Here is a 26535-nt window from a genome sequence, read left to right as displayed (position 1 = left end):
TGTCTGTCTTAGTGACTCCGCCATTGTGTGTTTAAAAATACTTTAAACCGATCTACAATCAATATTTACGTAACCACAAACTTGTGGCTGGCTTGTCGACTGGTATTGCGAGCAATTGATGCTGTCCAGTGGTTCCCAAAATGGTCTAGACCCCCTTGGGACCACGAAAGACCTGGTGTTGGGCACTAGTAAAATTTTGAAAGGTCTACGCAGGGCTTAACCATTATGATCAACTGGCTACGAAGATCAAGCTTGTACCTTTGAAAGTAGACTATTAGTTGGCGCTCCCCGAGGCCCGGAGCTGCGCTGCGCACTTTGCAGACCTGAGATAATACGGCCCTGGGTCGACGAGATAAAAGTTTGGGAATCTCTGGTACAGTCAAACAAATATTTGTCTGTCCGTCCGTGCGGGGGCTAAGTGATAAGTGACGACTGGTCGCCACTCGCCACTTGCCTCCAATAAGGAGTGATGGCTAACAGGCCGGGGATGGACGGGGTATATTTAGTGTGTAGGGCAAGCATGAATTTTAGAACTTATAGGATAGTCCCGAATTTAATATAAATTATCCGTTGAATTTGACAAACGAAATACTATTTATGTAGGTAGCACTTGAATATTGTGCCGTTTTAAATTGCTTTGTTATTTTTTTTATTTTGACATACTAATATTATAATGTTATTGTGCGAAAAAATATGTACTCTACAAACTGTCGATTTGTTAGGAATCGTTATTATATGATGGAGAGTAAGTAATAAACAAGTTAAATATATTTTTTCAAGTATAACGAAGCTTTTGGCACTTTTCTCTTATCTGAGCGCAATTAAAAAAGAGTTATCTTGAGTGGCGGATACATGTAGGCAAACTCGAATGAAAAATTTCTACAAATTATCCTTAAAAACAATAAAGTCATAGTCTCTGTTAGAAGGGCATCGTCCAGAAGTATCGGCTTGCGTTTGATGTCGGGTCCGCGTCATAAACGCGGCGCATATGTTTATGTTACGCCGTCCCAGCGTTTTGTAGTTTTTAACCTGTGTACAGCCGGCAACGTATCGAGAACAAATAAACGGATATCGCTCTACTACGTACTGAAAGTGTCAAGAATTATATCTCAGGATTAGTAATATTACACAGTGTAACCACTCATCGCTTTAAGAAGAGAATGGTTGATCTTTACGCGCCTCTAGGTCATCATAAGACATATTTTATGCGTCTATATATATTATTATAATGTATATTTTCCCTTTTTATATAAAAGAAGGGATCAAACTAGCGGGAATATCAAGATGATTGTAAATGCTCTTGAACATCCACAGCACTAGAGAAACTGCAGATGTTTTGCTGGCCTTCAAGAAAGAGATACACTTGCTACTTGAAAAACCTTAAGTTCTTTTGTTGACATGTCTACTTGGGTGGCTTAAAAACATATTAAAACTTAACTTTCATTATAAATGTCACCTATCTTTAAGCGAACATCCTACTGGCCGAATAAAATAAAATTTATAACACAAACATGACACGTCTATTCGATATAATCTGTGTACAGATAATGTGTCCTAAGTAAACTGGAAGTGCTATAAATCCTTATCACGGAGGCAAACAGCTAAGTAGGATGTAAGCACTTCTAGTGATATTTATAAATCTATCGGAGAACATGGATACAAAGATACTACGTCTTCGAACTATATCTTTATTAGTTATTGTACTTTAACGTCCGCTTCCACTGCAGAAGCATATGCAAACATATCGCTATACCTCTTTTAGTAAAAAAGGAGAGAGAATAATACGTTTTGGATAAGACTTGTGGCAGTAAAAACTTACAGATAAACTTATAGATGGTTAGTTAATAGTATTTTTTGTATAATTTTCTTTAAATAGCAAAGCATTATACGTTTATTTGATAACGTTGTATCATTCAATCGAACACTCCGTTGTTATAAAGAAGTTTCTGCCTGAAGACGTGAATCTAATAATAAAATTGATAACATTTTTGATTTCAATATTACTTGGTACTTAAAACTACACGTTATTTTACGTATAGGGAGAAGGGTAGTCTATTACCTCACTACCAAAACGGTGTGGGGTCAAAAAGTTGCTAATAAAAACAAGTGATTAAAAGTCCCAAGTAAATTAAATTAAGGACTTTAGTAAGGACTATAAAAAGTTAAATAAATTAACGCCATAAACTGATATGATGAATTTAAAACAACAGTCCAAGATCGATTACTTATTTAGGCAATAAAAAGGAATTAAGCACGCGGGCGCCCCTCGCGGTGGATTCGTGCACTACGTGGCGTAATGGCGGCGTTGCTATGGAAACCGCTCGTAAAATTTTATGACGCGCGCGCCCCCCCAGCGAAATTCTCCTTGGAAGTTACCATGTCGCTCCACTTGCAGTATATGGTTACCAGAAAAATATACAGAAAATACGGACAAGAAATGTTAGGTGAAAGAAAACATACCCTCAGAAGATAACATTATTTCTCATTGTTTAGATTTCTTGTCCTCAACAACGTACTTTTCGAAATAGACGTATAATTACTTAGTGAGATGCCTAGGCATCAATTCTCTTCATAAATTGTAGTTCAACAATCTTTATTAATTCCATATTCTCAAATCTAATACAATATCCTGAAAGCGCAGTACACAGATAATCGTGGCAAAATATCTTTCTTATTTGTAACATTTAATCCGGGAATTATCCTAGTATCGTCAAAACGCATGGCTACCCTAAGCTAGTTGTATTAGACAGAATCCATTCTGACGTGATGTTATAGCGTTGCAATTTCGATAAAGTGCTGCGATTCCAACAGTTTCAAAATATTTTCATATCGCCATACAATTTCTACATTTAAATTGCATTTGAAAAGTAATTGGATGTGTATTAAAAGGAAATAAAATAAAAAAACCCAGAAGAAAGATTCAGATTTTGGTAAAGACTTAGGCTAAATCATACTAATATTATAAATGCGAATGTTTACATGGATGGACGGATGTTTGTTTGAAAATATCTCCAGAACCGCTCATCAGATCTCGATGAAATTTGGCATAGACATAAAACATAGTCTGGAAGAACACATAGGTTAATGATTAAGTTTTTCTTAATTCCGCACTGGCGACAGCTAGTTTAAAGTCAAATTGAATATTTACTGTAACTTAGTCCTAACAAGAATTTCAATTTCAAATTCTTTTACGTAAGGAAACATAAAATTTTAATTAGACAGAAGTACTTCGTGACAGTTAAAACTTACCACCTCCGCTTTGCATTCAACTACCATCCCCTATAATTCACCCCCCAAAAAGTCGTAAACTTGATGGAATTTGGACCCTTAAATGTTACATTTATAGATACGTGGAGACGCTTACGTTTTAAGGGTAGTCGTAAACTTTAACCTAAGTATTCCAGATCTTTTAATAAACGCCTTTAAGACCATAAAAATAAGGTTCATTATAACTGAAGTGAAATGTTTATTTTTTTTAATGGTCGAATAAAAATTATGCATACACACAGTGGTCGATGATAAGAAAGTGGTTATAAAATTTACGCATGGGTTTTCACTGTTAACAAACATATACAAAAACATTGTTCCTTGTGCGTACCGCAAGGGATTGGAACAAGTTGCCAGCCTCTGTTTTTCCGTCCAAATATGATATTGGGACCTTCAAAAGTAGAGTGAATAGGCACTTACTAAGCACGTACCATCTTTCGACCAAATCTCCACTTACACCATGTGGAATCGTGATCAAACGTAAAAAAAAACATATTGTCATCTCTTCAGATTCATCTAACTAATCTTACTATCTAATATTATAAATGCGAATGTTTAGATGGATGGATATTTGGAAGTATCTCCAGAACAGCTGAATGGTCTTCGATGCAATTTGGCATATAGAACATAATCTGGAAGAACTAATTATGTTTTTATTAATTCCGCGCAGACGAAGTCGACCTTAGAAAAATTGGCTTTAGAATTATATAATAATATATCGATAACAGTAGTACACAACCACAACTCTTGTAATATTTATTGTGTTTAATAGAAAGAAAACTATTTAATAGTATTGTCTTTCTGAATAAGATAGATTATGAAACTCCACCAACATTCACTAATTAACATCAAACTTCCATTGTCTGCACAGACTATATAAGAAAAAACATTTTCATATTCCTGTTACTGCACAGCCCTAAAATTAATTACCCAGGGCTGTCACCAGCTGACAAACGGGAACCTTTATTGTCTACGTGCTTAGAATCGAACTGAGACCGCATTGACGTAAGACTTATTTTGGTAGAAATATTTTTGTATTTTCACAAATTATTATAAACGTAAGTTTTCATTCACATATTGTCGTCCTTCTTTTTCTTTTGAAAAAAAATTGAGACAACGATATGTCTTTAAACATGTTCGGTTATTGAAACTCATAATTACTTTTTATAAATAACTAGCTATCGCCCGCGACTCCGTCCGCGCGAATTAATCTTCCAATTTGTGCGAAATTTCAGTGTTATCCATGCAGCCGTTCTAATGATACCTTCAAACAAACATCCATCCATCTAAACATTCGGATTTATAATATTAGTAAGAACCATCTTCTTCATGGACTTACAAAATAAACAGTTTATTTTAACCTATGAATTAGACAGAGATAGCATAATTTACCTTTTAATATTAAGTTTTCCTTTAGTAACATAGAAAAACTCTTAATAGTTCTTGTTAAAGAGATAATTCCGTACATCTGCGCCCCCAAGTTTCCCCGCAGTGAAATGGACGTAGTTGGTCAGAATTGTACAAACTTTACTGCGGTATAATACTTTGTTTCAGCCTTACAATGTTTGTTGTAAAGATATTTAGGAAGTATTGGACACTAGTGACCAAAGAAATAACGACGGATACGTGAATTACTTCACACTCGCAGTCGCCCGCGACTCCGTCCGCGCAGTTAAAAATAAAATTAATTTGTAGCCTATGTATTCTTTCAGGCTATGTTCTACATCTATAGCAAATTTCAGCGAAACCCATGCAGCCGTTCTGGAGATACCTTCAAACAAACATCCATCCATCTATACATTTGCATTCATAATATTAGTAAGATATTAAGATTTAAAAAAAAACTAAATTAATATTGTAAGTTTACAAATTCTTTAACTGTTGATTTCAAACATCAAAATTACTCAGTAAAACATATCGTCATCCCTGTCATTATCTTTGATAAAACAGAGACAACAGTATGTTTTAAACGGGAATTTTGGGTCTCAGAAACCCATGGTAAATGTGTCAGTTGTAAATACAAGAAACCTAATAATCACGACTAAGAAGAATATAATAATAATAACATATTACCATACTTCAAAATCAAGCAATAAGCTACAGGATGTTACAATGTAACGTACATGTTAATCTTTAATTTCGTAAATAAATTACGAAAAGTGGCGAGAGAAGCTTTGACAAAGCTTTATCTATCATTGTATTGCTCACAAATAGAACATTCGAGAACTTTCAAAAACAATCTCGAAACTCACCTATTTGCTAATGGAAGCTAAACGAAGATTAACGCAAACTTGCAACTTATTGAATTAGGACTCGAAGTTTTACCCCCTACAATAACTTACCACATGTACACCTTATCGTATTGTGATAAAGACTATATTTCCTTGACATATCAAAGGTCAGTGAACATAAATGGGATGAAAGTATCAGTGTTAGGGGTAATTTACACATTGCGTTCTTTGACGTTAAGGGCGCGTTCTCGGCGTTAAGGGTTTCTTTGAAGTTGCTAATTAATTAGAAAAGAAAGGCTTTATGAGAGGAATATTTCACACGTCGAACTAACAGTTCTTTTACAGGCTAATATTTAAGGTAACTTTCAATCTGTACGCTGCCAAAACATTAGTATCAAAATACCATTTGGCATCTCTTTCTCATTTAATTTATTTGTATTATTCATTTTCAGCACTATTTTTTTTTATTGCCTTGTACCTATTTTTTATTGTTGCATAATAATCACCCTATATACCTATCAAATAAAAATAATAAATTAAATTAAATCAAACACTCTGTAGTTAAAGATATAAAAAACAAAAGAAAATCTTACACGTGTGGAAAATAAGTTGAATTTCTCGAGCATTCTTTTACGTCACTCAATTTTCCTTGACTTTTTTTTCTGCTTTCTATTAAATTTGGTACGTGTTGAGAAATACGTGCGGAAGGCTCGTGTTTTTTACTTAATAACCTATTTGTTCGCCAGAATATAAAAAAAAGACGGGGCTAAGATTTTTCTAATAGAATGTTAAATTTGAGTCTTCACTGCTAAAACACGCACTAAAACATATTGATATTTTAAAGCAAACGACATTTCTTCGTACAATGTTTCGACGGCATCTCACATATGAAGGCGAAAGAGATGTGTCAGATTCACGTCAAATGCTTATCACATTATAGTGAATTGGCGTGAGTGATACATTCCAGATAAATAGAAATATGCTACAAAATACTTTGTAATCTAAAAACACCTGGCAACCCTGGAGGGTTGTTCTTACCAAGTTTGGTCACGTTCCGACCTAAATTCGTCGCGCAGACGCGAACCATCTGTTTTGGACTGGATAGAGTAAGAATTTAAAAAAAAAAGGCTTCGTTCATTCTTATACATTTTTATTTAACTTGAGCTTACGAAAAACAGTCGAGATGACTATCAGACGTTTTCTCTACGTAGAGTTGGAAACATATGCTCCTTGATGCGTCTCTATCGACTGTCATAATTCATTCACTTTTTATACATATCCCCTTCTACGGAATCTATTCATTTTACTTATGTTATAAAAAGGAAATATTTGACTGTTAGTCTGTATTGACTAGGCTTTGAAAAGGCTTCACTGTTCGGAAGCTCTATCCCCAGGTGATAGGCTATATCTATAACAAGATTTTATTATTTCCACCCCGATGAAGGCGTAGACATTTAAAACATACGTAATTAAAAATAACACGCAAATAAATATAAAAACTTTAAGTAAGTATAAGTATGTTTTAATGCTAAGTATAGCTTAAGTTATCAGACATCCATTAAAAGTAACCAACTAGTGTGAAAGATTCAAGTTGGCTAAGCTAAAGAGCGAAGTAATTTAACTTAGAAAGTCTTAAGATATCGTCCAGACCAGACTTATTCATGCTTTATTCCTTACTAATGGCAGGATTTCGCACTTGAAATGTTTAGGTATGTAACGTACAGTGAAAGCGAAACAGACGCGAAAATACAACCAAGAAAGTATTAAAACATGAGATCTCTTTTTTCACAAAGAAAGTAAGAGAACAGCATCTCCGACGCGCGGAAATAAAAAAGACTTAGTAGCCAATGTGTTCTTCTAGACTATGTTCTACATCCATGTCAAATTTCAGCAAGATTCGTGGATCCCTTCTGGAGATACCTTCTAACAAACATCCATCTAAACATTCGCATTTACAACCTCAAGAACCTTAAGAAGTAAGATTTCGATAGTAAAACCTCAATACACAGAATTTTCATAAGATACCGTTTCTTGCTTTAAGTTTATTTATTATTTTGTTAAAGTGAAATCCAAGCAATTTTTTTCTATCGAGATTGATATCGCTTCGCTTTCGCGACAGTGTGTTAGAAGCTTTAAAATTGTTTTTATGCTATCCAAGATACCATGGTGAGAAATGTTTTTCCGTTTTAAAATTTAAATAAGACTTTAATGGTGTGATTTATGGTAGATTAAACGTCAATTCTGCGTCAGATTTAAAGGGAATAGTAAGATACATTTTTATTTCAAGACGTTTAAAGTATTTCCTTTGTTTATAAAACGTGAAAGCGAGACATATTGACAAAGATATTTGTAATATATTGAAATTTTGCAGATGCTTTGCCTTTTGGACAGAAGAGAGCAACATACTCATCAGACGAAACGCGCAATTTTTTATTTACAATACAAAACTATTTAAAGCCGAGTCGTAATTTAACTGCCCAAGCTCATGAGTACATATATGTAGAATGTAGTTTGTAGGAGTCTGTTACCGTGGGTTTCTGTATTCAAAATGTAAAACATATCGTCATCCCTGTCATCTTTGATAAAACAGAGGTAACAATACTTTTAAAGAGGATTTTGGTCTCAGAAACCCACGGTTAGTTAATTAGCGTTGGTTACAATGAATATAACATTTATTTTGTTATCAATTTCCTTTTTCTTACTTAAAGACAATCAATATTACAAAAGCTTAGAACATAGGCTTAGCAAAAAAAAAATTTTTTTTTCAACCAAAAATGTATCACGTTATATGTCCTTTCCTTACCTTTGCTCAGTAAAACAAACAAGAGTCAAAGAAGTTAGATGCAGCCGTATTAGGTTTCCGAGCACATTATGTAAATTTCTCCCGGGACCGGGGATAATAGGGTTTTGATTGTCATTCTAGTTATGGTCCCGGGATCGAAGCATTGCATGAATCGTAATATTATGATCACGCCGCCTGTTTTTTATGGACTATGAAAACGAAAATACATTTTTTTTAAATTTTTTTGGAGAAAATACTAAAGGTATTGGGTAGTGTATCCAACATAAAACATATTACGTAACACTATATGTGCAAAAATAACACATATATTTGTTATATTCCAGTGGAGCGTCGGTGGCACAGGGGTCAAGCACTTGACTTGCAATCTGCAGGTCCTGGGTTCGAATCCCGCCATGCACCAATGTGTTTATCGATTTCCGATTTACATAAGTACATTTATCCGACGTTCTTAAGGTGAAGGAAAACATCGTGATGCAATCTGCACATATCTGAGAAGAAATTCAATGATATGTGTGAAGTCAACCAGCCCGCACTAGGCCAGCGTGGTTGACTATAGCCTAATCACATTTAGGGTAGGTTCCGAGCCCCTCGGTGGGGACGTATAGTGAGCTGATGATGATAATGATGATAATTCTAGTAAGAAAAGAATATCTTCATTCATCACCGTTAATCAAATTCGAAATCAGAATAACAATCTAAAATTAACGTCTGAATCGATTTAGTAGATAACAAAACATTCCAACTGGCCAGTATCAATGAGATAAACCAGAGACAATCCTCTTTGCTAAATGCAGACAACGGCAACAAAGGCAACTTTAGAACGCGTTCAGAATATCTTTACCATTGCTATTCGTTCAACGTTTAAAAAACTTTTCTAGATTCAAAGCTTTAACAAACATTAGTATATAGATAATTGCGATGTAAAATATCTTTTTTTATTCACAAAGGCACATCAGTTCAGTCGATGAAAACCTTCCCAGACTTCTATAGTCCTCCATAAAATCCGGAAGAATAGGTCTTTTTATGTCCTAAAATACGTTGAAAACTCGAAGAAAATGTTCGGACTTGAAAAACCATTTAAAAGTAAGGCTGAGCAAGGCAAAAACTTGTGCCTTCTTGCGTGAAAGATGCTTTTTAAAAAGGATAAAAGTTTTTCAACAAGCAGGTTTTATTGTTTGGCACATTGTAGATTTTACTAAGTTTTTACACAATACTTCGCTTAGTTATAAAAGTTTACTATCATTCTTACTTATCTTTAGAAGCAGTATTTTTATTAAAAAAAATGAATCCATTAAAACATTCAACAGGAAAAATTGTTTTACAGAAATGTAAACAATCAAATTTAATTGTTACGTTTGATCTTTAATGGTGGTAACGAAAGGCAAAGAAAAAAGCGAGTAACGATTATAAATAATAAGGAAACATTCGAAAATAACCAATTTATTTGACCCCATTCATAACAAGGTGTTTAAATTACATTAAAATCACAGAGGTAACTCAACAGCTGTTCTATGCAGCTGACAGGCAAACATCTCTTCCGGTTTGAACCAAAGCGTACCGTTTAGAAAAAACAATCGAATCTAAATGGAAAGGTTTCAGAACGCATCGCGAACAGCCGACGAAAACAAACAATAGCCCGAACAAGTTTAGAACAATAGGGAACGTTCAAAAACTTTTCTAATCCACTAACGATTCGAAAACTATTTAAAAAAGGAACACGACGCCCAAATAAATTATTCCTGGCGGGAATTTTCACGAACCGAACAATGCTCTGTCAATATGGTAGCGTAAAAAAACTAGCCACACTGACATTCCCGCGTGGACAAAGGGCGCGAAAAAAGTGCGCCAATATGCAGACTGCGGCCATGTTTGATTTCGACTGTCAGCGCTTATTTTTAAATAGTTTACGACAAAAACTAACGAACTTTAGAGATGCGAACAGATTTTAGAGTAACTCAATAAAAAATTATAATTAACATTACAAGCTTCGAAATAACGAGTGTACAAGATTGAAAAGAACTTTAGAAAATATTAAAAACGGTGTTTACTTTGACAGAACTAAATGACAGCTGTACTCGTAAAGTAAACATTTCTAGTTTTTCAAGAACTTGTTTTGAGTCTAAAGGTGTTGCAAACACATTTGCAAACCAATCGAAAGTCACATTCATCTGGATATCAAACCGAAGAGAAAATACTTGGTAGAAAAAAAAAACTGCGCTGCGGGCGTAATGACACGTCTACCCTCAATGCTCCGTCCCACTCATGATAGTACATTATAAAAGGGACGGACTTACACAAAAGAACGCTCCCGTATTCATTGGTACGCACGGAGGCGACGAAGCGTGCACTAGACTAGTCGATGACGATGACCTAGGGCTGTAAGCAATGTCGATACGAACTGTCGATACGAACTGTCGATATCGATAAATGCAAGATTTTAATACGTAATCAGTAGTAATATTACACTAACATAACTATAACGATGGTAGTTTTTCTAAGCAAAAGGTTTTTTATGCCTTTAGATTGAATTTATAGGATGACTATAAAAATAATTCTTCTTAATATTTACACTGCAATAGTTTACAGTTTGAGCTAATTAGTTTAAGCTTTTAAGCAGGAAAAAGGTGATCCAATCAGTTGATACCACATGTTATGAACTTAAGATCAAATAAATGCTAATCACTCGTAGTACAGTTCACTTCACATTCAAAATTATCGATAAAAGAGCGCATCACTGGTATCAAAATAAAACCTGCCACTTGATGACTCCAGCCCTATCTAGGATTGGTACAGCACTATACAAATCCTGCATTCACCCCTACTGGGACTGCAGTCAACTTTTCACCCACCTTATTTACAGTTTTGTAAAGACTTAATTTAATTTGACGACGTGAGCAGAGAGGTTTAATTATTTGTTTAGAAATCATAGATAATGTAGCACTTTTGTATGCGCTATAGAATTTATTTATTATGAATATACCGCAATAGACAGACGATTTTTTTTAAGTATTTTCTTTTCAAACACTGCTACACTCAGTGGTGTAATCATTACTTAAACACCTCAATGTATATTTCTCAAAATAAATCTACACTAAGGGACTCCTATCTTTTCCTTGCAGTTCGGTTTCGGTTTAAAGATCTTTATTTACTCATAAAAAACACAAAGTTTCGCTTACAATGAGTATAAATGTAAAATATAATATAAGGACTTGCGGGCTAATACAAAATATAGTAACCATATATAAAATTATACAACTATAAGAAGTTAAATTGAACAGAAATTATATCTAGATATAATATTGAGAATAGATTATGACATTACAGCGATGAGATATGATTTAAGTTTGTTTTTAAAAACTTTAACACTTTCACAGTTCTTTATCCCGTCTGGCAGTTTATTAAACATTTGAACGCCTTCAAACAATACAGTTTTATTTCCATAGTTAGTACGCGGAGTAATTAATGTTAATTTGTGTTTATTGCGAAAATTATGTTTGTTATCCCTCTTTTCTATTTTAATGTTAGATTTAATTTTATTATTTGTTATATTCATTATAAGAGTACAAGTTTTAAATTTATATATCTGGGCAATATTAAATAATTTTGTTTTGTTATATATTTCATTAGTTGGAGTTCGGTAATCGAAATGATATAATACTTTTATAATTTTATTCTGTGTTCTTTGTAATGACATTAGATAAGTTGACGCAGCTGATCCCCAGATTTCTATTAAGTATTCAATATGCGGTTTTACTAAAGAATTATATATAAGTGCTTTAACCTTCTTAGGAATACAATGGGCTACTTTGTAAAGAGCTCCTAGGACTGCCTTTAATTTTGACTTGACCGTTTCTATATCCGGCTTCCATGTTAGTTTGTCGTCTACTACTAACCCTAAATACTTTTCTTCACATGAATGTGAAGAATGTGTTCCTTTTTCAATCTTACTAATATTGTACATTCAAATGTTTAGTCGTATGGATGGATGTTTGTTAAAACATATTTCCAGAACAGCATAAAGGATTTCGATGAAATTCGGCATATATATAGAAGATAGTCCGGATGACTTAAGTTACTAATTAAGTTTTTTTTAAATTCATATATACTGTATTGTGCAAGGTGCCTAGCGATTAAAATTGACATTTTTCCAAGTGTACGAAGAGGGGGTTAAGAGTTGTAAAATTTTGAAAAAAAAATATCAACAAATCTTTCTTTAAAAAACAAATACGCGAAACAAAAGAGGCCTTAAAAATCAATAACTTTTATACTAATTGTCGTAGTGAGAGGGCACACATCATTACACGATTTAATTCCCCCTTTCTTTGTATAATCAGACCCTTTTGTTTTAAGACTCGAGAACAATCGCACACATAGCTATGTCTTTCAGTCGTTTCAAATATTATTTACTGACTTTATTTCTTTTTGGTATAAATGCCTAAGTCCGAATAACTTAAGAATGTTTCCTTTTTGGAAACTTAGTAATATTATAAGTGGGAAAGTTTATTTGGATGGATGTTTGTAAGAAGATAACTTCGAAACGGCTCAAAGGATCTTAACGAAATTTAGCACAGATGTATATCATAGTTTTAAAGAAAACTGGCTAGTTATTAGTATTAAGGCGTGGATGGAATTAGGCAGCTAGATCCAAATGATTCAGGAATTTTTACACTAAACTTACTTGTTTAGAAACTGAAATGAAGGTAGGGAAATATTGCTAGTATCCAGTATGGAAATCTAAGTTTTTCTCAAAATCAACATTTCTATTCAAAACATCCAAACATAAACTTCACTTCGCATGATCGGCTCTCATCGAAACCTCTACATATTCATCTACGCATTAAAAGAAAAAAAAATCACAAAAGCCCCGCAAACGCCCGCCCAAACAATGATTTCCGTTTCCGCCGCCAATATGGCGGAAACCCAGTATCTTTGACTGTAGAGAAACGGACTAGGCAAAGAGCCGACGCGCCGCTGTTGTACTAATTAATTTCTGCCACCAATAGTGTCTTTATGAACGCATTCTCACTAAAAAATGACACATCTACACAATACAAGCACACAAAAAAGCAAGTTTAAAACTCATAGTTCGTGTTTCAGACACAGGAAAGCGCGCTTCACAAGTCCCGACTTTTAATAGTCAAAGCCGGATAGTTTTTACATCTCCAACGCTTTTATTTGCGAGTGTATTTGCATAGACGCACAAAATCATCTCGCGTGTGTGTTTAAAAAAAATTGCAACAGTATTCAGAAAGATGTAGTGAAATTTACACATGTTACCAGCAAATCCTGTATGTAGCCCGATTGTAATTTGTCCAGACACCTAGTAGAGGCTTTGACAAATGTATTTATTGTCAATAAATTAATTCAAATTAAAATAAAATAAATAATTAAATTACTTACTTATTCGTGCGGAATTAAAAAAAAAAACATAATTAGTAGCCATGTGTTCCTCCAGACTATGTTCTAAAACTATGCCAAATTTCAGCGAGATCCATGCAGCCGTTCTATCAGATAACATCTAACAAACATCCATGCATCCATCATTCGCATTTATATTAGAAAGATAAGATTGTATCGAATTTTATTTCGATTATTACAAAGCTCACATTTATTATAATTTTTCAATGAAATGACACATTAACAAAATTATAACAGTACATAAATTTATTGAGTAAAAAAAAAAAGAATTTGGACGATCTGCACTTTACCGGAACAAGTTCCAAATAGGCAAGGTTCACAATTTGCTGGTAACACATACCTTTTTGCAAGTCTTGAAAACGACAGTGCTATGGTAGAGCGACTTTAAATTGACTGTACACGTCTAAAATAACATCGGTGGGTGTAGTTTTTTCAAGTCTATTTGTCACATGATATGTCTGTTCATCCATGTACAATATAATTACTGAGGCGAAAGGCATTAAAAAAATTTACGAAAAAAAAAACCAAGTCGAATAAAATAGACAGCTCATTTTTCAATGCATTAAAAAATTCTATTTAAAATAGTGAACAAAACATATAAAAAAATGTACTTAATCTTACTAATATTATAAATGCGAATGTTTAGATGGATGTTTGTTACTACGCATCTTGAGAACGGCTTACTGAAGTTTGGTATAGATGTAGAACATAGTCCGGAAGAACACATAGACTACTTATGATTTTTTTTAATATCGCGCGGATGGAGTCGCGGGCACAACTAGTTTATATTGTTAACTATAACTATATATACTGCATCTGCAAAGTCGTATACTACAGTCAATATAAAATCGAAAGGTTAAATCGGCGCTCCGTTAAAGTTAACGCTCCGATTAACCTTCTCCGTAGGTTCGACGTCGTGTTTTTGACCGGCGGCGACCTTTTGTCTTTCAACGCGATATTACGTTAAGTTTACTCGTAATTCGTACATTTAAACCTCTCATTCTTTTATATGTGCGAGAAAAGGATAGCTACATAAGGAAATAAGTCTATTTCTACATATTTGAGTATGAATCGCTTGTTTTTTTTTACAAATATTTATTTAGTATCTATATGTTACATTTTGTAAAGTAAAATGAACTCTGTAACAATAGACCTAAGTCATAATTTGGTAAAACAATCAGTTAGTTTGCATTGTCTTTGTTAAAAGCGCGGCGGTACAATAAATCAGTGTAAAATGTTTGTTATAAATCAAACGATATCTACCGACACTGCCAATTTGATACGGCGGCAACTTCAAAAGTAACCAATAGATACGAATGCGTGTGTTCAAACGCACATACATAACTAGAGATGTATCAATATTATCGATTAGATAAAAATCGATTTACATTTATATATTTGGGTCAGTTTGTTCAGCATTTAGATTATACTAGGTATGTCTCGCGACTCCGTCCGCGCAGTATTAAAAAAACCTTCATTACTAGCCTATGTGTTCTTCCAGACTATGTTCTATATGTCTGTCAAATTTCATCATGATAGTTCAGCCGTTCTGGAGATACCTCAAAACGAATCCATCCATCCATATATCCAGGCGTAATCAGCCTTTATTTTAAGGTAGGTATTATGTTTTAAATCCAGAGTTGCGAGTCCCGAAATTGTAGGCTCCACCAGGTTCACAACTAGTCCGAACCAACCGGTTTATGTTAAAACCAGTTACGTTATCGTCGGAACATCAAAATGTTTTTATCCTTTCCGACAATTTAGCAAATAGGAATGTTGAGATAAGGTTTGCAACTCAGAGATACGTTAATTTTTAAAATAATTTTATTTAACTTGGTTAAGTTTTTTTTTTAATTAATAGAAATTTTTTCCTCTTTCTGATCTAGATTGGTCTAATATTTAATGCTTGACCTAAGTTTGTAACTTCGAATTGTATTTCTGTAAAAATTATTTCTTTTATTTAAAGATAACGATCAAATATATAAATAACAATACTAATCGTGGGTTTCTGAGACCAAAAATCTCCGTTTAAAACATATTATTATCGACGATCAATTATGTTTAAAAAAAGTACTATAATCTTTGCTAAATCTTCTAAATAATCTCATTTATTTAGGCAGTCTGCTTGGTAGGAGGTCCCCTCCATCCCACGGGAGTGAGTTTGGAACTGTGCGCATAATTCAATGACGTCACGGGGCATTAGCGTTACTTAATTATTAAGTTAGTTATGACGCGATATTTCTTTTACCTTTTCACAGACGCTTCTTCGGAAAAAAGATTAAAAAGGTAAGAATCATTCAAATCTTTGAATTCTTTTTAGTGATATTTAAGCTTACCTTCATATCCAAAGCTTTGTAGAATGCCTGTAAACAAATAAAAAATATTAAATATTATTTTAAAAAAAACCATTATTTTTACAACATTTTCTTCCAATTAAAAAATATTTAAAGAGAAAAAAATGGATTCCTGTATAAATAAAATAATTGTGTATAAGAAAAGTATAATAAAATTATTTTTTAATTGAATCAATTTAAAAATCTGAAGAACATGAGCAAAGCATCTTGGATAGCATTTCAATAATCGACAATGAAAAAGTTCGTCAGTATGAAACATGGCAACCGACGCCATAAAATAATAAAAATCACACATATATAAACTCCTTTCTCTTTTGGCGCGAAAATGTTAAGCTGCAGCGAGCAACAGTACACTCAAACATTCAGCCAGCATTGCCGAGTGGATCGAAACGCAGGGAAAACATAACAAACTGTAGTCCAATTTAATCCGACTACAAACGCTTGTTACACACGAAACGAAAGCGATGCGTAACCAAAACGAATGCGAAACTATCATGGATCGATCCGGAACCGAATAAATTAATTATCACATCGCTCTTTCCTTAAAAGATCTTAACTTCTAATACGAAGTAATCTTTGCGTTCCGTTTTCGTAAATCAGTGTACTACAGGCTTTATATTTTGCGGTAGTAACGCTTCGCTTTTGGACTTGTGTGTTACAGGTATTAACGTTACGGCCGCAATTAAAACGCCGCGGCCACGCTAACGAATCGCAGCGACACTCCAGCTCGAGTAGTCTGCTAGTGTCGTACTGCTATAACGTTACGTTAAACGTTATTTTTTGTATATTTTTTTAGCTTTTAATTTTAACGTTTCACGGTCGAGTGATATCGTTTTAATTAAAGTGTTAATTACTTTTGCGATTGATATTTTTGTAAATATACGCTTGAAAAGACGCGTCTACGGTAATACAGGAAATTGAATTCAATTTCTTTAAAAAAAAAAAATTTTTTCATAAAAACTGCACTGCTTTATGTGTATAAATAGCTTTATACAGTCTATAGAATTCATCATCAGCTCATTATACGTCCCCACTGAGGGGCTCGGAGCCTACCCTAAGTTAAGGGTGATTAGACCATAGTCAACCACGCTGGCCAAGTGCGGCTTGGTTGATTTCACACATATCTTTGAATTTCTTCTCAGATATGTGCAGGTTACATCACGATGTTTTTCTTCACCATAAGAACGTCGGATAAATGTACATATGTAAATCGAAAAACACATTGGTACATGGCGGGATTCGAACCCAGGACCTGCAGATTGCAAGTCAAGTGCTTGACCACTGAGCCACCGACGCTCTGTCTATAGAATTGCCACGAAATAAATATAAAGAGTTTGTCATTTTGTTTCTTCATATCCTTTAACATTATGAAAATCCACCGTTTTATAACCCAGTTAACAGTTTTTTTATACGCTTTTGTGCATATTTAAAAAATAAATGAAAATTGTCACCGATAGAACTACAGTCAGTAACAATGAAAAAATTAAAAAAATAATATTTATATAAGTTAAAAAAAAATGTATACAAAATATAGTTAATGCTATTTATACATGTTTCCCATCCCTACTATGTTCTCATTACATGGTCTCACATGCGCCGCTGACACGGTCGACACTTGGGAATAAATCAACGCGGTGGCAACATCGTTAGAAAAAAAAATTATATCCGCTCACTGAATGTGGAAAAATACAGAAATACACCAAGTCTATAGTTTTACTAACGGAGAAAAAAAATGACTGCAGACTTTTGTAGAATTTGAAAAAATAATACATTTTTTTTTACATCGCGATGATATATTTTGTCAGTATAGCAAACAGTAAACTATATTTTTTTTTTAATTTAGTGTTAAAGTCTTTGATAGTATGCGACTTGGTTTGACGCTTTCATGAAAATCGTGATAAAGACAAAAAATTACACAGGTTTATTATATATGTATTTGGAAATATTTGGCATAAAAAACTTGGTAGGGTAAAGTAGACAAATCTTATATATAAAATTCTCGTGTCACAATTTTCGTTCCCATACACCTCCGAAACGGCTTGACCGATTCTCATGAAATTTTGTGAGCATATTGAGTAGGTCTGAGAATCAGCCAACATATATTTGTATAATAATCCCGCGCGGACAGAGTCGCGGGCGACAGCTAGTTTTGATATAAAAACAATCCTAACAAAGGTGCAATTTCTGTCTAAAGCAAAGAAACCCGTCCAATTTGTAAAGCCCCGTCACCTTGCCGTGTAAAGACAAATATCCGACAGGTCGGTGTTCATTTTATAAACAAGGGAGCGAATGTTTCCACTAGCGTGGGATTCCACTGCCGAAAAAACTTTTCTAAAAAAAAGTATTACCAACTCTCTCGTTCTCTTTGAAGAAAACAGAGACAATGTATAAAAAACAGCAATGGTGCTTACGATAATCACTGTAGTACAAACATTTATTTGAACTTTAAAAGATTTGTCGCTTTCCATGGTCGTTTAAGTTTTCGTTACATGAGCGAGATAGGTATATTGCAACAAAAGAAGAAAGAGAGAGACGAAAACAATTATCTACAATTGTCAACGATTCCCGCAAGAAAACTGTTTCCATTTCTAATCAAGGAAGGGAAGATGTTTAGATCTTATCAAATACCCACCCTTCGTACCTTATCGTAGTTTCTAAACAAGCCCGTATACAAAACAAACAAGTGAGACGGAAGATGTAGCCGTCTGCTTCCAACACTATACTACAAGGATTTAAAACTTAGAACAGTAGAAACATAGTTTTTTAAGGATTTTTGTAGGTACCACTAAATTTTTTTATAGATTTTTTGTAAACCTACCCTTATGAAAAGATTTTTCGTCATTATTGGTCTCTGATATTTAGTCAGTATGCCTTACAAAGCATTAAAAGAATAACTGCCGCATAACGTAGATTAAGTATAAGTAATCTACGCTAAGCGACTGTTAAATGACCATATAGCTCTGAGTGTGCACTTGATTCTATAAGGCAGAAAGACAGGGGAGATATTCATTCGAATATATTTCCCACCACACAAAATAAGCCCTTAAATTTTTATAACGAAGTGTGCAGAGAACGAAAAGTGAGTAGCTTGTTATTTTATTTTTTCAAGTCCCCGCATAAACATTAAATACACATTGTAACTATTCTACGTAACAGTATGAATGCGCAAGTGCTTCCAGACGGAGATCCTTGACGGTTGGTGGAAAAAGAAATCTTCGCGACCCGAGTTACGACTCAAAATGTCCCCTTAATTTTGTTTAATTCCAGAAAATTCTCCGCCAACAAGTGCACGTTCTTTAGTTTCGATTATATTACGCGTCGTTTGACGTCTAGAATATGAAAAATAGAAAATAATCCACATATTTTGTTTTTAAATGTCGACTCGAAAACTCAACAGTGGCACGCCGGTTCGACGTTTGGAGAACTCGACGCGAATGATACGTGGGTATAAAAAATTAGACTCTAAACGTGACTAGTAAAGTTGAATTCTGATTAGCGTCGCACCAAGTTTACTGTGAGTTGGCGTGCGGTACAAGTACAAAAAATTAAAAAAAAAACTTCTGTGAAACATTTTAGTTCAGTGTAAATATTTTCGAGTTTCACTAACAATTATAAAAGTGGAGAGAAATTATAAGTGTTACCTATAAATAAATACGTATAAAATTAAACAAAAACTTAAATAAAATATAACTATCCTTTTTATGTAATTTTTGCTACAACGCTCTAGACTGCGCATTCTGATTTATAGTTAATCTATGACAGAGTTTATTAAAAATATAGTCATAGAGTAAATAATATAGTTGTTTCCAGTATAAAAGCAACGGAATAGTTATTTTTCATGACAAAATCAAAATCGCCGCCGTCCATCACTCAAGTCACCGGTTTATAAACGGGGGTTGAACCAAGCTCGTAAATATGTCGGATTTTATAGTTCTGCTCCCCTTAGGGCGCAGGGTTACGGCCTCGTTGCGTTAGGGCGAAGCGGATCGGGTTTTTTTTTCTTCCCGTACTCTGATACTATGCTTATCCCGTACCTTGGATAGCCACTTTACACAGGGTAGGTGACGCGTGAGAAGAGGCCCTTGTATTCAATTCAAAGAGTTCTTTTTATTATCTTACTATGTAATATTATAAATGCGAATGTTAAGACAGATAGACAGATGTTTGTTTCAAGGTATCTCAGAACGATACAACGGGTCTCGATGAAATTTGGCATGGATCTAACATAGTCTGGAAAAACACATATGCTAATAAGTTTTTTTAATGCCACGCGGACGGTAATCAACATCCTGTAGAGTCTAGAATTAACGAAGAAGTCAAGATAGAATTTTTTTTTTATTTTTTACAATTACCAATCTATAATAAATCCCCTACATCTCTTATAAATAGTTATAAATTACGAAATAGTATCACCTCTTTGGAATAAAAAAAACAGCAAAAAATCAAAACCTCTATAGTTGTCGATGTAAAAAAACCCACTTAATTCCGTGCGGTTGAAATAACCGATCAAGTTATTGGTTATATATCGTTAAAAAAAAACTTGTTTAAGGGCCATCACTAGCATTGAATCGATCTCAATCAAAGAGCTCATCAATTATTATATCGAGAGTTTATTTGCAATTAAAATGCTGGTATCCATTGAAGAAAAAAAATGAAAAAAGTACTTGAGTAATATTACGTACATACAACTGAAAAAATTTCCTGTCTGTTAATTTTAAAAAGTGAAACATATATTACTATAGAAATCTGATAAATACTAAAGCATGTTATAAATGATTAACCGTGTGTTTCTGAAACTCTGTTTAAAAGATATTGTTATATATGTTTTGTCAAAGATATTGTCATTGGCAATATGATTTATACGGATAGTTTTGGTCTCAGAAACCTGCAGTAAATCTTTTGTTAATCTTTAGTAATTATCAAATCATTTAATAGTGTTTTACGTAAAGCTATTATCTATATTTGAGATGTTTGGATTCTTAATAAAATACAATTATTATGAAATAATAAAAATCTGTTACTGTTAGAGTTATCGTAGGTCGACTATAAAGACTGGTACTGTATTTTAAAGTTGAACTGAACTACTAATTTAACCATAAATTAGTACTAGCCGTAATAATTACAATCACTTATAACTACACCAATAATCAGTTGTACAGGAATCCTAACAACAATAATAGTCGCTAAAAAGCATGTTTGAAATTAGCGTAAACTTAAAAAATAAATTCCAACTTGATACCTTCACGCGTTTCTGAGAAACAGTGATCCTATAAGGGTTCCGTTTTTTTCTTTTCGAAGTACTGAACCCCATAAACTAGGAGCGGAAATAAAAAATACATAACTCACATGAGATCTGATAGAAATAGGTCGTGTATTTAAAAAAAAAACTTTACTAAATCATGTAGTTATTTTTTCCAATTTGATGGATGAGTCACTTTTCTACAATAGTTTCGGCAATGAAAATTCACAGCCCGATAAAACGAAACATTGTACAATTAACCATGGGTTTCTGAGGCCAAAATCTTCATATAAATATCGTCATCCCTGTCAATATCTTTGACAATACAGAGATATGTTTTAAACGGAAATTTTTATTTCAGAAACTCACGGGAAGAGTTCTACTTGCCAAAGTACTTACGGAATAATAATACATTAATTTAAAAATGGTGTTAGAATTTTACCTAAACTGTGTCTTATTCAGTTATCATTTTTTATCCTACCCACAGTAGACTGCGTTATAACTAAAAGAAGCGTTACTATTTATACTTTTTATAAACGCAAGCGATGAAACGTTCATTAGTTACGATTAACTTTAACCGATAAAGACTGATCGTAATAGAGAAAGTACATTACCAATGTTTAAAAAGCTCAAAAATAATACATAACTTAACAGTTTTCTTATAAATAAAGTATTGACAAGTTTAGAAATTAATCATAAATTTTAATGCACATATTTTTTAAGATCAAATTAAATCAATTGATTGATTTTAACAAGTGCAAATAACAATAATTAGATTTAATATTTTGCATTTTTATTACTAATTTTTAAAATGGTCCTTCTAGCCGGATACAAGCTTAGAAGTTCTTTAGTAATTTTTAAACGTGATTTAGGGTAGAGACTAAAAAACTTTCTTTGTAAAGAGTATTAGCTTTCATATGATTATATAATTAAAACATAGACAAAGTTTAAAGTCGTTTAAATCCTTAATAAAAAGTTATATGTTAGATGAATGTATATCGTTACTTTATTAAAAAAAAAAACAAGAGAAAAAACCTCGCACTCTTTTGTAAATACCCGCAAATATAAGACGTTGAAAAATACATCTCACAACCATTGTCTAGATGGATGTAGACAAAGAAAACAATGCTAACGTTCTAACTGCGATATTAGTCAAGGAGTCAAGCTTTAGCTCACGAATTAACCTATCATGGATGCATAGCACATTTTTTTGGAATATCTTCCAAGGGATACTTTTCAATTTTTTTTCTCGTCATATGTAAGGTTCAGAAAAGAAATACGAAAGAAAACGTACTTGGGAAAGTCTAGATTAAACGCAATATTAATACAAGTAACTTATCTATGTTTGTATTTATTAACTAGCTGTCCCCCGCGAGTCCGTCCGCGCGGAATAAAAAAAGTATTGATCGCAGCGTAATTTTATATAGCCTAAAGCCTTCCTCTATAAATGGACTATCCAACAAAAAAAGAATTTTTCAAATCCGTCCAGTGGTTCTTGAGATTAGCGCGTTTAAACAAACTCTTCCGCTTTACAATATTAGTATGGATTGGCTTTTCACCAGTCAGCAATTCGTGCAAGTTTTTATATTTAAACCTTTTAAGACTTACTTTTTTTCTTAAATACAATTTTAATGTAGATTTCGAGAGAAACAGAACAAAAAAGTGTCTATAAATTTATAGATTTAAGGTGCTGTTTCTTTTTAAGACAACGATGATGAGTAGAAAGAATTCCTGCTGTCTACAGAAAGCTATTTCTAAAGTCGACAACAAAACTGCTTGTAATTATGTCATTATCAACTAGGATGGGATAAAGAGCCTTTTTTACGACTAGTGCCGTTATACGATTTAATATTTTATCGATAAGTTCTAACGATAAATAGCACTATTATTTATTTTTGTATTTTACACATTTGTAGATTGTTAGCTTATTTTATAAAAAAAAACTATACGGTAATTGTTTTTGTCATATCGTCGTACGTCGAGTAAATTTGAAATACATGGAAATGCTCGTGGAATATAATAGTTCCATGGAACATGGACATCTAACGAGGATTTAAAGTGTCGAATCATTAGTTAAAAAAATCTCTCAGATTCTCTATCTCCATGACAACTGATTTTTCCGAAACTTATTAGATTTTTAATTGAAACAATATCTTGTATTTCATATAACTACATTAAATTTAATCTAGAATGTCGACTAATTTTTATTTATGTAATATCGTGTAGAAAGAAAAATATCGATACATTTTATAACGCAGCTAGCACCGCCCTAGTGGAGACTACCTGAGAACTACCATTTCCTCGGGTAAAATGATTAAGACGGGCGACTCCGCAAAAAAGAGGGGTAATTAAAACAGTTCTAATTAAGATTTGGCTTAATGGCCTCCGAGATATCGTTTTTTTTTAATTATGTCACTGATCGTTAGTAAAGAATGGAAGATTAAATATTTCTCTATCTTAAATTGGATCATCATGAAATTAAAAAGCAAAAGGACTACACAGCCAATAAGGTTCAGAAGGAGAATCTTTGTTTTTTAATTTTTTTTAAGATTTGAAGGCGGGATATTTAGACAATTAGGTAACTAAATAACAAATTTTTTGAGTAACTAAACTCAAAATGTTCATCTTCATATGTTTTAAGCGAATTCGGCCGCGCAGAATTAAAAAAAATGCATAATAAGTAGCCTATGTATTCTTCCAGACTGTTTTATATGTATGTCAAATTTCATCAAGATCCATTTAGCTGTAGTTAAGATACATTCAAACAAACATCCATCCAACTAAACATTTGCATTTATATATTATATCATACTACAGAATTATCAATTGCTTATTATTACTATAAAATGATATCGTTGACAGTTAGCACTGTCTGTTATTACATCTTCATACCTACGGTAGCATAACATTAAATATTTTATAACGAAAGTCTCACATTTACAACGTAACACGATGCTGCACTGCGATAAACAGTACAACCAAATGTGACTCATTGTTACCTCAAAGCTTGCATTTCTACTAACAAAATATTGCATAAAAACATATCTATATTGTTAATGTTTTTTATTGAAACTTGATGATATAATTTTTGTAGGAGTGAGATAATCAAAACCCATGGTCATCATCATCATCAACCTGCCCTTATCCCTATCAAGGGTCGGCACAGTATGTACTACTCCTCCATACATCTCTATAAGCCGTCATATCCGAGTCTACTCATATCCCCTTTCACACAGCCATTCCATACTTTTTTTGGTCTTCCTCTACCCTTGTAGCCATCCACATTCAATTTCATTACTTTTTTGTGTATATCATCAGCATCCCTGCTCATAACATGTCCAAACCATGCTAATCTTTTACTCCTCAATTTCTCGATCACTGGCGCATTTGTATGAAAAGACTAACATATAATTAGTATACTATAGCATATCTACCTCAAAATGTATTTTTAGACATCATTAATTAGAATTCTTTGGCGCGAATGACATGCTTTCGTTATAAAGTCAAGTGTCCGAATTATTAGTGAGGGGACATAAAAGTAAGGCTAGTGTTGTGCCAGTACACCGGCACAGTGTCGGATTTTCTTCCTAACACTGTGAAAATAGAAGCAAGAGAAGTGTGTACTCTCTCACTAACTTACAGTTACAGGCTTAATAGATACTAATTTATTTAAATGTTACTATCAATATAATACACATTTAAACTCTCTACAAGTTTTATTCTTGCAGCTAGAAAGCTACAACCTAAGTCTATTCTGTCAATATAACCTGGTCAAGGTTCTAGCTTGAATCAAAAGATGAACCAAACGGTAAACAAAAATTTTCATAAAGTATATAAGCTTCACATTAAACTACAAATCTTGTGGGTTTTGTTGACATTTCAAGATGACTAAAAATTTATTTAAATTGGTTCCTCCTAACTGAAAGTGATATAGAAATTGAGGAGCAAAAGGTTGGCAAGGTATGGACATTTGACAAAATAACAATAAATATAAATAAGCAAATAAACAGGGAATTAGTGAGATTGAATGTGGATAGGTAAAGGATAACTTAAGAAAGTATGGTAAGAAAGTATTGAAATCAAACACTAGTTATAATAGAGTAGTACATGCTTTATTTAAACTGCATACAGAAAAGGGAAATTATAATAAGTAGCATGAGATATAGACCTAGTCTTATTTGAATTATTAACCTTTATAGAATATGTTATTTATTTTAAATGTGATTAAAAGTCGGCAAAATTATTTTTGTGAGTCATCAAGTAAGAAGGATTAAAGATGATGCATGAGGATTCATGTTGAAAAAGTATGTAAATAAGTGATAAAAGTTTATTAGAAGTTAATACATTTAGACATTTTTTAATAATACAGCCGGTAAAAGCAAAAAGTTTTTATAAAATCATTTGTTTTCAAACTAACGGAAGTTTTAAAAACATTTCACTGGGTGTTAGAAGAATGATTTATGTTAACAAAACGTTACACAAAAATTCCAAAGAAGGGCCCCGATATAATCTAAACACAGTCACATTGTTTTAATACGGCGCAACGACCAGAAAACATCAAAAGACATTCGTTTATATTCATCCTGCGCGTCGGATCAAAGGACCGCTTCCAAGTAAACGTGCAACGAATTACATATCCTCCTAACAAAATCCCATTAATATCAGCCCAGAATGACCGTAAAAACCTATAAATAGCACCGCAAAGGGCTCTAAGGATGCGACTTACCGGATAGGAGCAGCGAAACGAATAAAACCAGCCGAAATACACACATTTTTCCCACTAACAAACACTTATTGTTCACTACGAGTATTAAAATTCGTATTTAGAATAATTTTCGTCCATTTTTAATTTAGAAGACCTTCGGAAGCATGTTTTTGTTTTTTTTTTCAAAGGAAGAACGCGTTGTAAACACAAGTTAAAAGCAACCGCACGACAGAAGGAGCGACTGACGAACTCGACTGGAGCTTTTGAACAACCGCCAGGCAAGCGAAACTTTTATAATCTGTGCTACAAATTGAACGTAACCGGAGATCCTCCATCTTGAAAATTGTGTATCTATCTCACTCATAACTCTCTATAATTTTTGGGCTGTTTTAAAAAAAAAACCATAGTGCATATGAATAAATTGTGATTTAAAAATTTATGATTTCTTTACATTTAAAGTTTGGATTATAAATAAACAACAATTTAATCTAGTTAATTTAAGTATGTAATTTAAAATT

The 26535-nt window shown here is 33.2% G+C and overlaps 1 protein-coding gene across 1 annotated transcript in view; it reads right to left on the bottom strand.

Annotated features, from left to right (window-relative positions):
- LOC106125824 (tyrosine-protein kinase-like otk) overlaps nt 1-26294 on the bottom strand; it is a 34401-nt gene extending 8107 nt beyond the window's left edge. The window contains exons 1-2 of the mRNA XM_013323214.1: nt 26039-26294; nt 16056-16082 (exon numbers count right to left, since the gene is read on the bottom strand). Of these exons, the coding sequence (XP_013178668.1) occupies nt 16056-16082; nt 26039-26084 (73 nt within the window). The 5' untranslated portion in view covers nt 26085-26294. The remainder of the gene's footprint in view (nt 1-16055; nt 16083-26038) is intronic.
- Nucleotides 26295-26535: the final 241 nt, after the last annotated feature.

Source organism: Papilio xuthus, unplaced genomic scaffold (genome assembly GCF_000836235.2).
Source record: "Papilio xuthus unplaced genomic scaffold, Pxut_1.1 DF825783.1, whole genome shotgun sequence".
NCBI classification, from domain to species: Eukaryota; Metazoa; Arthropoda; class Insecta; order Lepidoptera; family Papilionidae; genus Papilio; species Papilio xuthus.
The sequence above is the reverse complement of the archived record's forward strand: the minus strand, read 5'-3'. Positions and strand labels throughout refer to the sequence as shown.